General features: G+C 33.3%; 1 protein-coding gene across 2 annotated transcripts in view; it reads left to right on the forward strand.

The window, feature by feature from the left end:
• MS3_00003802 (uncharacterized protein) overlaps positions 1-16051 on the forward strand; it is a gene marked incomplete at its 5' end in the record, with an annotated part of 44393 nt that continues 28342 nt past the window's right edge. The window contains 2 exons of one of the 2 annotated variants that reach the window (XM_051211663.1): positions 1-353; positions 15284-15550. Coding sequence is in view for 1 of the 2 variants with exons in the window: in XM_035733225.2 (XP_035588402.1) it covers positions 15292-15550 (259 nt within the window). Of the gene's footprint in view, positions 354-15283; positions 15551-16051 lie in introns of those variants that run through there. The other variant, XM_035733225.2, reaches the window with a different exon arrangement.

Genomic DNA, 16051 nt, shown 5'->3' on the forward strand with positions numbered 1-16051 from the left:
AGGTTGTTCAGTATTATCATTTACTAATGAATTCAGTTAAATAAATGTAGACTAATTCAATTTTTATATTGACTTACTAGTTTATAACTTTTAAAACGAACATTCATTTAGCATGAATACGAATACAATCAAAGAACAAGTTCATTGTTCATTTATTCTTTATGAATATGATAAAACAAACTGTACTGATCTGTTTTAAAGTTCACTGATTACAATCAGATGATCATACATAATAATAATAATAATAATAATAATAATGAACATTGAGATTATTCCATTCATCATTGGTATTTTAATTCTTACATTATTCAATGAATTATATTTGTGTAATGAATGGAAACATGTAAATAATCGTAAGTGATAATTTTAAATTTAAATTCAAGTTTATTATTGTTTTACAGAGTGAAATTTCTTAACAGAAAAGGATTATTTTTGTGGAAATTGTAGTCATTTAATAGTTAAGTTCATGAGTTAATTAAAGCTAGATCACTATGAAAAATCTGGAAGCATTAGATAAATCTAGTGAGGCAGGAATGTGAATGCGTACTGTTGAAGAGTCTCATATTAGGACAAAATGATAGTTCAGTACTTCTAAGTTTTCCATGATGGTTTAACTTTGATTGACTCATGAAGTCAACTATGAAATTTATTAATAATTTTTATGCTTTACATTGATATCATTTAAACAGGTAATGAATACTAACTGAGTTAGAATGATATTGAGATGTATTAGAAAAGAAGTGATTTCATCAGAATTTCTAAAATTTGATTTATAATAGTATAATAATATATATATTCTGAAAATAATAATTACAGAATTCATGCCAATTTACAGGCATGATCAATTTGGTATAAATAGTAACATAAGATGTAGAGAACAAACATGTGATAGAAGATAGTTTTAAGTATACTAGTTCATAAATTGTTTAGGTAGTACATGTATTACAGCAATCCAATGCAATAGCCGGGAACTTTTAATTTTTCTTAAGTAAACAGCCTGTTGATTTATGAATGGTGTATTTAAGGTCATTTCCTGTGCCATAACGAATTAATGGTAATTATTTACACCTTCGTTCATTCCACTTACTCGATGAAATAGACTTTTATTTTTGGATATGTATTGAATTATATACATCGGGTGATATTATTCAATAATGAATTTAGAGTCCTTACATTTAATCGGTTGTAAATGATATTACTGTAGGCTTGCTAAGTACAAAGTAATTCAGTGGATGAGAATAAATGACGTATTGAAGATTTCTGTGGCAATAAAAGTTAATGAAGGTATGAATTGTAGTGTCTGAGATGAATGGGTAAATATTTTATGGAACTGTGTTTTTCATTACTTAATAGGAGGTAAGAACGTACTATAGCATTATTTGCTACATATATATTCCAACTGTATACTCCATCAAGCCCAGAGAAGTGTCACTCATAAACGATGGGATTGATGGGGTGCTTCAGTGAATTTCAAAGAATTCCGGACTAAGGATTACAATGCTTTGGAATTTATAGTGATACATAAGAACTTATATTAAGAGCTCATATGGTACTTATCACTAGGATGTACTTAATTATTATTTTATTTATTTTTGCCGGGTTAATTACAACAGATATTCTGAGGGGACGATGGCAGTTTACTATGAAATGTGATGACGAGGTGGAAACGTTTCATATATTCATTCACTGCGTAGTACGTAATGAATATTACTATCAGTGATAGAGTCAAAAGTTAATGTTTATCGACTGAATCACAAACTTAAACCAGAAAGTAATTATTATGGTTTTGGGTTCAATTTTACAGAATTCATTGTTTTGATTTGTTCGCTAACTTGATCAATACAGATTTCAGTTCTCCTTTAATCTAATCAAGGGATTATACAGATAATCATGTCAAGATTTTGAGTACTGTCTGTTAAGTTTTAAAATGAAATCAAATGATGGAAGGTTTCATTATTAACATTGATCATATGATATTTATCATTGAAAGAACTCATATAGATAACTAGATATTCATAAAATTAGTTCATTCCGGTTCTGGAGGATCAGTTATACAATGAAAACGATAAATAGTATAATATCATAAGATCGTGCCTACAACTCTTTATGACCAAGACAAAAAGAGTTCAAGGCTTAGTTAATTTTATTAAATAGTACAAATCAATCTAGACATTAGAAAAATAATAAATGGTTAGTAACCAAGCTCGTGTAAGGTTCTTTCCTGATTAATTAATTTATTCGGAATCATGTTGAATGGAATAACCAAATGCTGTTTACATTGTGCCAGTCGAGTGAGGGGGCTTCTATTAGTTTTCTCGATTTACGAAATAGCGTTATATATATATTTTAACACATAGATATTGGTACAAGGAGGCACCAAATACATATGCACCACACAAATCTCATTCGATATGTGTGAGGGCTGTGATACTGCCCGGGTGCACAAACCGAAGCAGGTGGTTTTCTTAGAGGGCAACACCCCGAGCCTTCGACCTGAATGTCTGATCCACAAGGCAGTGGAGCATCGCCATGGGAGCCGGTGACCAACAATTGGTTCATACGCCATTTGTTCCCTCAGGATACTGGAGCCCATGTGCACCATTGGTTTGTAATCCGGTTATAGCGCCGGACATTCGCTTTTCGTCCTCTCAATTTTGTAAACAACAGTAGTGCCACGAGAAGGCAGTGAGTAGGACTTCCCTGGTAGAGGCTATATATGCGTGGCCGTGTGAGAGCATTTCTAGAGGGAGAGCGAACTCTCCGCACTCTCGGACATACCAGGGCATTTGGGAGCATATATATATATATTCACTCACATGTATATGATCACATGGAATGTCTTCAATATGAGTATTAGACTATAGTTAATGCAGAATTTTCGAAAAACTCACATTACTACTCATAACACTAGTGTTGACGATGATTCGTTTATAGTGTCATATTTAACAGCCATTGAAATTATTTAATGTTTTTTCATTATCATCGATTATAACAATAAATAACTATTTACATTACTGTATACTAAGATTATTGGTCAATCAAACTAAACGATTCAACAATTACTGATTATATTATTTTTGTTTTTATTATTTCATCTAATTCTCATACTGAACAATCAGTAAATATTATTGGAATGTTTAGAAATAAGTAATTCATTGTCATGAAACTGACAAAATGATTTACAGTGATTATATTATGTAATTTTGTTAATATACGACTATTGTACTGTGACCATTGATTGATTATTCAGATACTAATCTGTGTGTTACTATGGCACTATATTTATGGGCATTTCATTAGTATTGGTTATTTAAATCTTCCTATTGTTGTTTAGGTCTGCAACTGATCAGTCTGTTTTTGCATATATGCATCTAATGCGGATTATCTCGATATTGTCTTAAATCATATGCATTATAAACCGAGATAGATGATGGGCTAGCGGCGGAATCTAGGACGCGTGATCCGTCCTATTTGGCATGAGTCATCTGGATTTACCTGCATTCCAGAGTTGATGTTCGCTCTGGGACTCCAACCAGTACCGTTCACTTCAAACAATTTTGGGTTAGTGATTTAACCAGATAGCCACTGGCTTATACAATGACGTGAAGTTTAATTCACTCCTCCTGGTCGTTCTAATCTTTAGATTGATGTTAAGGAATGCAATTGATAACGTTTAAAGTGAACAGTACTGACTCGAGTCTCAGAGTAAACATCGACTTTGAGATGTTGGTACATTCAGTTAATGAGTTCCAAATGGATTCCATTGTTAACCACCATCCATCTCTGCTCATAATATCTATCTATCTGTTTAATAACGTTTGATAATTGACAAGTAGCTGCATTCATATAAATGAGGCTGTCAAGGGTTTGCAGCTCAAATAAGTCATCCAAGTCTTCTGAGCTAGGCGCTGCCTTGATAAAACTTAATCATCCCTTTCCCTTTATAGCGTAGCAGGAGTATAAGTGTAATTATATATTCAGCAACAACTAGACATAACAAATAGACTCAGTGTAAACAACATTTACATTTTCTGCTGTTACCTAACCATTTCATAGAACAGTTAGTTGTTGGAGTTCAGTGATTAAGATCCAGCATTTCCATTAAGTTAGTTTCAGGAAATATTTCATTTAAAGTCATATCACAGATGTACAATATGCAGTTAGTAACTCACTTATAAACATGAGCTTGTTAATTTAAACTAATAAGTTACAGAAATAAAAAGAGGGAGCATAGACGACAGTCAATCAGTCAGCTTTAACGTAGGACTAGGCACATATATGCATCAGTTCAAGTTGCCACCCTTCATTAGCACAACAAGATGAGCACTAAATTCATAAAAGTAGTTACTTCAATGGGAGTAATATATCAAGGAAAGACTATTTATAAGGACATAATTTAGGAATAAAGGATTAATTGGTAGAAAATAAGACATAAAGGAATTTTAATTTCACGGTTTGAGCAAAGACAAAGAGTGCATACACCCACTTCATTGTGATCGATTCTAAGCCATGCCATCCAGAGTCTCCAACCACTGGTTACGATATTCGCACGCACCACAACCAAGCAATCTGCATCTACCAGTATGGCTCAGACCAGAAGTTAGTGAATTTATGGACTGATACCACGTTTTTGTTTGGCCGCCCGTATCTACCATAGACGACTGGTCATTCTTCATTGTACGGTTCCTTCGATGTAATATATTGTTAGATTATTAGGTTTATAATCGATAAATAGTCTTGTACTTTTTTTGGGAGCAGTCATGTAAGGCTAATGTAGACTTTATTTCGCAACAGAGATATGCTCGTAAGGTTTTATGTTGTTTACTATTACATATACGGGCTTTCACGTGCGTTGTATTATAGAAACTTAATAATATAATATTATTAAATACTGATCAATTGCAGTCCTAAGCATTAATAGGAAGATCTAAACAACCAATATTTTATGAATTAGCACCACTGAGGTTGTTGTCATTATCACTGTTTTTCGAAGTAAAAAGTGATTTCCTTTCCCTCTGATTTGGAAGGGAAAACTAAGATATGTTGATTTAAGCATATACGTACTATCCAGTGATTTTTCATGGAATGGTCCACCCTATCAATCATTTTCAGGACTTATTTGTCTGCTGGGGAACAAGACGATTATGTGCCCATGCCACTGAATATCCTCATAATAGTGACCAAACGCTGCAAACACATCTTCCAGTTTTTATGAAATCTAATAATTTCAAATAATGAAACTGATTACGAAATCCTAATTGCGTGACATTTTAGATAAAACTGTTAAAATAGTTTAGAATGCCTTCCAAGAACTGGAAATGTGACATTCCTATGTAATATTTTAATAAAGTGCGACATATATATTACACATACATAGTCATTTCCTTTAAATCCTAAGTGTGGTGTCGTTCCACATTATTTGTTCTGTGATGTCATATATACAATGTTCAGGTTTCTTTGAATTCAGGATTATTTACCACCACATACTTTGCATGTTATTGAGTTTTTTTTCTGTACTGGTGTGATATCTAGAGATTTGGACTGATATATATTCATACCAAGTCCTATGTTAACAATCAATGACTGATATTTGCTCTTTTAATTAATTCTGTTACTTTATAGTTGAAGTCACGGAATGATCTTAGTTAGAAACGGATTAAAAGTCAGGAAGCACTAAACAGCTTTTTCGTCCTAGCATGGGACTCTCCAAAAGCACAAATCTGCGGCCTGACCACACGGAACTGTGATTCAATGGTTTACATGCTTAACTTCGACCAGTTCGTGGATAACTACTTCACACTCGACATGACTGACCTCCATTAGTCACAGGTAGTCACCAAAGCCGGAGTTACCTCCCGTAATTAGTCACTAGTTAAACAAATTTGATTGTATTTAATTCATAACTAACAGTAATGATAAGACAGAAATTATATTGATCATATATAATATGACTAATAATTAGTTTGAACCAATTGAAGGACAGTACATACAGATTATGCCTGTTCGCGTTTGTACAGAATATAACACCATTTTGAAAGAGCCATTTTAAAATCAATTAGCAAAAAATAAATGAACTATTAAATAAAAACTTATTAAGTGCCATTACATAATAAGTGCATATACCCATATATATAATTTTGAAACCCGTTCATTCAGATTAATAAACGGGTTATATACGGTAAAGGACTTAAACAGTTTATATCATAATTTAATTTTTCTTTGGTTTTGATCATCCTTTAGTTGATATATTGACTGAAATTTGATCAGTCCTGATTGACATATATGCATACTATGCGGTTCGCCTCGATATTGCTATTATAGCCCGTTTATGTAGAATAGATGTTTCATAACTCAGTAGCCCCCAAATGCCCTGGTACGGCCGAGAGTGCGGAGAGTCCACTCTCCCTCTCGAAATACTCTCACACGGCCACACGTATATAGCCTCTACCAGGGAAGTCCTACTCACTGCCTTCTCGTGGCGGTGGTGTTGTTTACGAAATTGAGAGGACGAAAAGCGAGTGTCCGGCGCTTTAACCGGATTCCAAACCAAGTCGATGGCGCACATCGGCTCCAGTATCCTGAGGGAACAAATGGCGTATGAACCAATTGTTGGTCACCGGCTTCCATGGGACTGCATCTCCTTACGATGCTCCACTGCCTTGTGGATCAGACCTTTAGGTCGAAGGCTTGGGGAGTGGCCCCCTAAGAAAACCACCTGCTTCGGTTTGTGCACCCGGGCAGTATCACAGCCCTCACACATATCGAATGAGATTTGTGTGGTGCATATGTATTTGGTGCCTCCTTGTACCAATATCTACGTGTTAAAATAAATAAATAAAATCGTAACTCAGTAGGTAAACGGATAACACGATGGAGTTTGAAGCGAACGGTACTGATTTGTGTCTTAGAATGAATATCAATTCTGGGATACAAGCACATCCAGCTGATGAAATGCACGCCCTGGATTCCAACGCTAGCCAATTTCTCTCTATTCTATTCAAAATTAATAGAATAATTTTGATCAACAAAAGTCGATTATTAATTTTTTCTAAAATTCTCAGTTATAGTTCTTGGTGTCTGTTTCTCAAATTCCGGATTACCAGAAACTGGTGTTCTTTCGTTCTCTGTTATTTTGATTTATTTATTTCGACATATAAATATTGGTACAAACGGGCACCAAAATGTATACGCTCCACATGATAAAAATAGAATTGTGAAGAGATAGGGAAAGAAAGATGAGTACAATAAAGGAAACGAATAAATATGAATAATGATTTAGTTAAAGATAACTATCTTGAGTTTTGTTAAAACTCCCTATTACAAAAACGAAGAAATAATGTGGAAACTTTAAAAAGCAACTAAACACCTAAGGTCGTTTGATATTTTATTAATAATAAGTCAATTATACTATTGATATAAAATTTTATAAGTCATTAAACCAATTTGAGAAGAGATAACTTTACAAGGTCATTCTGAATCTAATTTGCTAAACAGATACCATGATGAAATAAAAACGATCTTACTATTAAAGTGTAAGTATGTATTTGTAAAATCTCATCGTTTTCAAGGAAATGTTGTTTGCTCATTTGCTGGCATAGCGTTTAAAATGAAAAAAACCCCTGCTGAAATTAACTGCTTGGCAGATCGGAATAGCTGGAATTATTCTTCTGCGATAACTCGAGTTGTTTGTTAGTTAACCTCAGTTCCAATAATTATTTAAGCACTTTTCATAACGATACTATATCCACTGTTCATTAGATAAAAGATTACGGGAACATTTGGAGATTTGGTTCTACTCATCAAAAATAGTCTTATGATTCGGTAATTTATAAGTCTCAAACAAAGAAAATGTGGCCTAGTGATAATAGGACTCTATTCTCAACCATTAAGTCACAGGTTTGAAATGAGGTCTATGAATTTCAATTTATGCAGCTTGATAGGATAATTACATCTCATATCATGAACCTGTGTTTTGCAGACTGGTTTGTCACTTTTAATATTCAATAGTTGAGATCATGCGTCAATTATACCTAGACCACCATGGAGGACCTCGAAGCACTGGATGACCGTTTCGTCCTACTTTGGGACTTCTCAGCAGTGCGCATCCACGATTCCGCCTCAGGAGATCCAAACCAACGACCTATCGGTCTTGCACGCGAACCTTTAACTTCTAGACCACTGGGATGGCCAGTATCTAACGGTGTTAATGTCTAAATTCAATTAATCCACAAAATTGAGCGACACATCTACCATTGTCATCAATGAGTTACTATATCACAACAGATCCAGTTGAACTCCATCGGCCACTGCTTCTCACTAAAACTCGAGGAAATACCTGTTGAAGCCAGTCATTAGTCTGTATATGTTGATTAGTATCATTTATTATTTTCTAAATAATATAGTTGTGGAATAATTAATATGTACCTTTATCATATACAGAAAATCAAACTAAGTTATATTTTAGTTAAACCTAATTTATCCAATATCTGTTACAGTGTTCTTTGTTCAATTATGATTAGTACTATCTGTTACGACTTTTTTTAAACTATCTAACTATTTATTCATCAAACGGATTAGTAATGTCACTTAAGCAGAAGAGGTTAATATGAAAGAAAAAATAAATCAGATAAAACATTTCTAGGGTACATTCAGTTTTGCATCTTGAATATCCTAGTTTTGTATGTGTTGTAAGTTATTACCTGTGCATCATTGCCTTGTGTTATATATATATATATATATATATATATATATATATATATATATATATATATATATACAAATCTGTGACTTAATTGTTGAAACTAGAGTCCTATTATCACTAGGCCACAATTTCTTTATCTAGGACTTATAAACTATTGAATCATAATGCAAGATTTACAAAATACTTTTATACTAAATCAATGAACATAATATGATTTAGGAAGTTCATCGTAATTCTTTGTTTTCATAACCAATTTGTAACTAATCTTTCAAACTGATTCTCTTTATTGATATTAAAAACACATTGAATACTCTGGCTAGAGATTTTCTCATGCTCAATCTAATGATCATTATAAGTGGTGTTGTATTGAAGAAAGTTAAAACATGTTCAGTCTCTTTGTTGATATACGTTTACCTCCAATTTCATGGTTAGTTATCATTAAGTTTACATTCACATACTTGTATGCTTATAATTTGATGTAGTAATTATTATTATTCAGTGTTGTGTCAAGGGACTAGACACATGGATTGTATCGCAAAAAAACAACAACAAACAAACAACACATTGAACAAATCCAATATCTTTCGAGTGATACTGATTTATGGCAAAGAATCTCTTCAAATTTGCTAAAAAAAAGAGTTTTAACATGCTCAAACTAAAGTATTTCTATTATAAAACAACTCAAAGGTCATTTAATCGTAAACATTTTTGCTGAATGATTTTATAAATAAATAAACAACAACAAAAGTTTTTGGCTGTAAAGAGATATATGATTACTTGTTTTCTCTCTTTTTTTAATGTCATACAATTTAATTATTGTTAAGCAGAAACACATGCTGAGCAATGAATTTTTCAAAGAAAAAAAATGGAACCTTTGTGAAAGTCTGATGACCTTGAATGATACTTAAAGTAGTTTTGATGTTAGATTACTCATTACATTCATATGTAAACACATGTATACGAAAAAAAATGTTTGCGAATATACATTATTGTTAAAGTAATGTGCTAGACCAATTATTTTAGTTTATCAGTTTAGGTGTTGTGGAGATTGTTATGTTTTTGATTGAAATCATGAGTCAATTGGAGCTAGACCACCATGGAAAACCTGGAAGCACTGGACGGCTGTTTCGTCCTAGTACGGGACTCCTCAGTAGTACGTATCCACGATCCCGCACCTCGCGAGATCCGAACCGAGGACCTATCAGCCTCGCGCCAGGTGCTTAACCAACTAGACCACTGAGCTGGCACCCAGTGGTGTTAATGTCTAACCTCAACCAAACCACGAAATCGCGCGACCATCTTCCATTGTACTGAGGTAGACACCTGTTTCTACCCGACACGGATTAGCTCCACAGGTAACGGCTTCTCACCAGAACTCCGAGAATTTTCTCACGAAGCTAGTTACTAGTGAGCACATGGCTCAGTGGTCTAGTTGGTTAGGCGGCTGGCGCGAGACTGATAGATCCTCGGTCCGAATCTCGTGGGGTGCGGGATCATGGATACGCACTGCTGAGGAGTCCCGTACTAAAACGAAACGGCCGTCCAGTGCTTCCAGGTTTTCTATGGTGGTCTAGCTTCAATTGACTCATGATTCCAATGATTTAGTTTAGCTTAGTGTATTTTTGGTCTTGAATTTATCTAAAAAAAGTGATTGATCAGCTATTTTTCGAATTAATTTTATATAATTTAATGAATCATTGAAACTAGGAAGTGTTAGGTGTAGTTTTGCCACAGAGATTGCTTGGTGGTATAAATCAGTAATCCGTCACGAGATTGAGCTTATGACTCTCGATTTGAATAAAGAACATGAGTGTAGTTACCAATTCTAAATTCAACTGAAGTATGATCATCATGTAGTACTATTTCTGGCTAACTCTTTCACTTTTAACTGGCCTTATTACCGTTGGATGCCAGCTCATTGGTCTAGATGTTAAGCGTTTGCGTATGAGACCGGAGGTCCCGTGTTTGAGTCCTACGTTCAAGACCATAGATACCCGCTGTTGAGAAGTCCCATACTGAGACGAAACGGTCGTCCAATGCTTTCAGGTTTTTAATGGTAGTCTGTTTTACACGGACTCGTGAATTCAACTGGTAAAAAGGATTTCAAATTGTTAAAGACTTCAAGAAACCTTCGAAAAAATCATTTTTAAGCATGTTATTGGTACTTGAAACTTTATGCACAGTACATAAATCATATAACGTAAGAGTAAACAGTAACCGTAAGCTTACTTATACCTAACCATAATTTTCATTGGAAAGGTTATACTAATTGAACGGATCAGTATCAGCGTAATTATAGTTACGATAAGACAGTAATTGTTAGGACATATGCTAAAATAATATCAACAAATTTCTTAGCATTTATAGGATACTTGTAAAAAGGGAAGTAAAATCTATTCCATCAGCTATTTATAAACTTCGTAAACACCTACAACTAAAGGATATTGTTTCTAAGAAAGAATGAAACCGACGTAATTTTGTTTCAGCTAACTGAACTAGGATTGAGAAAGGCTAATAGATATCTTCTAGATTCTTAGATTTCTCGATTTTTACTCTTATGTTATGAGTTTGGATCATTAATAGGTAGTCTAATTTTTATTGTTTTTATATCCGTTGAATTATTAACCAACTATAATCTTTAAAATCATAAATATATTTTTATGATATGCCAGTGAGAAGAAAGGTTTTTTGACATTACGTGACTTAATGTAGGTCACTTCTTTAAAGAATAAATAAACAAATTAAATTAGCCCAAGTTTAAACAGCACAAAAGAACAAAGCAAGAATATTTGATGTGATCAATCAAGAACTGGCTTGACCAAATCGAGTTACTTTTGGTCAAGGGGATTCTGTATAACATATCTCTGTACTAATTTGTGAGTCAGAAGGTGAGTATGGAAAATGTATACAATTGTAATATGACCTAGTGGGGTTGAAATTGAGTGTATTTGTCTAAATTACGTGGAAAATGAATAGGGTCAAATGTGGTTGTTTGGAAAAACGGTCCAGGTTGGTCGAATAATTAGGCCTTCTTTCCTATTGAGGGCAGAGGGATTTAACTTTATCTGAAGCGCTTCGGCTACTCGCTTCTCTTTATGGTTGGGAAAACTTTTCTGAATTATTTTAATATTTTTTGATACCAATTTGGTGATTATTGAAAACAGCATGTACTGGTATTACTGATTATTCAATTCTAAAGTATTATAAAGGGGTCTTTTTGTGTAAACTTTGTGTTCTGAGGTATGACTTGGGGTCTCACGGAAAGACTCTTATTTGAACGCACCTCAATCGATACAACCTGATCTATAGACACAATTCCGTGTATATGCAGACTGGATCTTCTATCCTAAATAAAGCGTTTCTTAGAGTATTGCTCATCTTGTAGAAAGCTTTAATTTCGTAAGTTTTCAAGAACCATTGTAATTCTTTTGTCATACTTTGGTAGCAAGGTAAAACTACTGTACCAATTCAAGGTCCTTCATTAGAATTATTGTTTGAAGAAGGACAGTTTTGCCTTAATATGTTTTTAATAACATACCTAGGCAAATTATTAAATAATATCATCTTCTTCCCTTAGTTTGTCTTCTGAAGTAATGTTCTTGGTTGCTCTTCCAAAAGGATTCAGGGCTAGGGAAATTTTTGTACCAAATGTATGTACAGAGTTAAAATCAATATACTGACTTGAATGTGCTAGTTTTCGGTATGTGATTAGATTGAGACTTCAATTAAAGTTCCTTTTAACTAAACAGTCCAAGAATGGTATCTCACTATGTACATCTTCCTTTTCGAAAGCGGGTTTGATGTTTTCTAAGAACGTGTTCATCTGTTTGGAGAAGTTTTTAAGGGGAGTCTTTTTAATCATGAAAAGTTTATCATCTACATATCTGAATCAGAATCGTGTTCTGATGGTACTGGCAAAAATAAGCAACTCAAAATGGGACATAAATAAAGTAACAACAATCGGAGATACTGGCGATCCCATGGCTACTCCAATTGTTTGTTTATATAAAGTCCCATTGAAAGTGAATAGTGTTAAATTCAAGCATAGCTTGAGAGATTTCATCATTGAACTATTGCTTAATGGACACCTATCAATTGGAATGTTAGTGCACAAAGATACAAAATCACAGCTTATCACTGTTCTGTTCTTGTTGATGCATAATGTCGAGGTCTTTGATTTGAGTTCATATGAATACTTTACGACATTAATTAGGTTATGCTGAAGTGGTTTCAACATACTACCTAGATTTTTAGATTAAGTAAATGTGGGAGTATTCGTTAGGTTCACAATGAGTCTTAAAGGATAGTTAGGCTTGTGAATTTTTGGTGGCCCATAGAAACGTGGTGTGCTGTTAGATTTAGAGTATAAAGTATATTGTAACGAAACGCCAATATAAGGCTTTAGTTCTTCCAGAAGTTTAATTGTTTCTAATTTAAATTTATTTTTAACCACTTGAAGATTTTTCGACTCAATCTTTACATTTGGTCCCGTCGATAGATGTTAAAGGGTTTTTTCTGCATAGTCGCTTTTGCTCATGACCACTGTTGTACTATCTTTTTCAGCATCGGTAATAACAATCGTTCTATCCTTTTGCAATATAAGCAAAGCTTTCCATTCTTCTTTGGAAACATTAGGTGGAGGGGATATTCACTCCGTTTAGATATGAGATGTTTTTTACGCAATATGTGCGACTGTGCATCCAAACGTTTTCCAAGTATCGGTCTTAGAACTGGGACGATTAAAATTTAGTCCATTTTCTAGTAGAGTGATTTCATGACTAGTCTATATAGTCTATAATGATAATATTGAATTACGATATATATATATTTATTTCATGACTCACTAGGTGTTCAGTTGAAGCTCGAATATCTAAATGGTAACTTCTCAAACCGTTAAGGTGGGTGACGCTGATTCCAATCCCATAGGGAGTATCACTTTCATCAAGATTACATGCATGTTTTGGCCGACTATCGCCAACTAGTGTGGAGCCTAGATTTAGGGGATCTTGTCAACTAACTCTAGCCACTCAATGGTTAACTACCTTTTATTTAATGTTGATTTTGTATTCAGATACTGACCAAATAAATCAACGTAAAGTCACGACACGGATCTACTGGGAAGGAAATTTTTTCCTCATTCAGTTTTTTTTACTTTTGATGTTTAAATTGGAATATTTAATATATTGAAACTATAAATGAAACTAAGAAGTTTCAAAATTACTTAGATCTTAGTTAATTATAAACATTATATACTATGGTTATATGTAAATACAAAAGTGTAACCTAAGGATAATCAGTGAAATCACGTATTTATTTCTAACAAGGTTTAAGAACTTGTCTAGACAGTTTAATATTCATTAATTCACTTCTAGTTGAATCCTGACATTTGAACAAACTAATTAAGCTTTCAAGATTTCATGTCATAACACGATCTAATAAATAAACGTTTGATATTCTTTACTTATCGTAGTAAAGATTAATTGTCTTCATGTTGACTATTATACTAAATCTTAATATAATAAAAACATTCAATGCTATTTGGATTCGTCATATCACTGAATTCATTTATTAATTAATTTGATAGAGTGAAAAAAATGCTAACGGGATTAAAACATGTTCTCATAAATCAAAAACAAATATCTGTATTATTTTTGTTTTATTGAAAAAAACAACATAACTCTATGGAGTCTTATAGTAGTAAGATAGATGAGATACAAAACGTTGTATCATTTGTTTGATTGAGATCATGAACTGATTGGTGTAGGACCACCATTGAAAACCTTGAAACACTAGATGGTCGTTTCATCCTATTGTAGGACTCCAGCAGTACGCATCATACGATTCAGCCTCGCGAGCTTCGAACCCAGGACCTATTCGTTTCGCACGTGAACGCTTAACCATTAAATCACTGGGATGGCTGGCATTCAATGGTGTCAATATCTAACCATCATTTTGTATAAGACGATATCAACGTTTTCATGTTTTATCACGTACAGTTATTTATATTATCAGATTAATTTCAATAATTTCTTTACATATGTAAGTGTTTGATTTTTTATTTGTTAGTCAGTTAGTAAATGCATAGAACCAATAAAATTGACTTGTGTGGTTTAATAACTGATCGACTAATTATTTCTCTTGCCTGTTTTTAGATGTTGGATTATTATACGGGGAAGCTTTGTTGTCAACTGTGTGACACAGTGTATATATGTATGATCATCGCAGATTTTATCTGTTAGGTGGTTGATAACAGACGAAAAGTGACCACGGATCTTGGTTTTATGTCAATTAGTAATTGTCAAAAAAGTGTATGTGTACCCTTAAGGCAATTGATGCTCCCTGTGGTACTCGAAACCGCGTCGCTCAACTTTAAAATTTTATTTCTATGCAATTGAAAGGGGTTAGGAAACGATGTTTTACTGGCGGAAGACTAACTTCAGAAAATAGTTAAATATATTCATAGCTTTACGTTCCTTAGTACTCATTAACTTTATTGATTTTATTGGCAAACATAATTACATTTGATATGCATGCATGTATGTATGCAATAGTTAGCATCTTTCTTTGTATTTATAAACCCAGAATTATCTATGCCGTATAACCCTTGTCAACCGAATCCATGCCAAAACAGTGCTAAATGTGTAAATATTCAAGATTGGAGTAGAACAACATCATTAAAGAAATTCAACACTTTGTCAGACTATTACTGTGTATGTCTCAAAGGATGGACTGGACAAAATTGTACGGAAGATATTGATGACTGTGTTATTCATCCTTGTTTAAATGGTGGTATTTGTGAAAATAAACCAAATATGAGATTTTATTGCCATTGTCCAACAGGATATGTTGGTAAGCATACATTTTCATGAAAGTATTTGAAAATACTTGTTATATCTGTATTTTTCATTAGTACTCTGGTTTCATTAAAAAAGTTAGTTAAGCTTGTTAACGTTCGAAATATTAACTAATAATTCAGTGAACATCAAAGAAACTGAAAAATAGTAGTATTGTATAGTGATTCATGATTGTGGAATATCAGACTAGATGAAACTTATGCTACTCAAGTGATAATTGTCGTGAAAATATACTAAGTGAATCATATCTCTAAGGCTGATAATTGAACAAACCTTGTTTTTTAGTTGGAATTTTAAAACATTTTAGTACGAAAGATAACAAATAAGTAAATGATAAGTTCCAAAAAAGTTCAAATCCTACTTCATCACTGATTATTATTCAAAACAATTAGTCCCTTTGATGCATTTCGGTAATGCAATGCGAAGACCTAGTTTATCAGAATTATGTGATATATTTGCGCAATACATTTCGAACAATCTGATCACACATCATCTA

The sequence above is a fragment of the Schistosoma haematobium genome, chromosome 1 (assembly GCF_000699445.3).
Source record: "Schistosoma haematobium chromosome 1, whole genome shotgun sequence".
NCBI classification, from domain to species: Eukaryota; Metazoa; Platyhelminthes; class Trematoda; order Strigeidida; family Schistosomatidae; genus Schistosoma; species Schistosoma haematobium.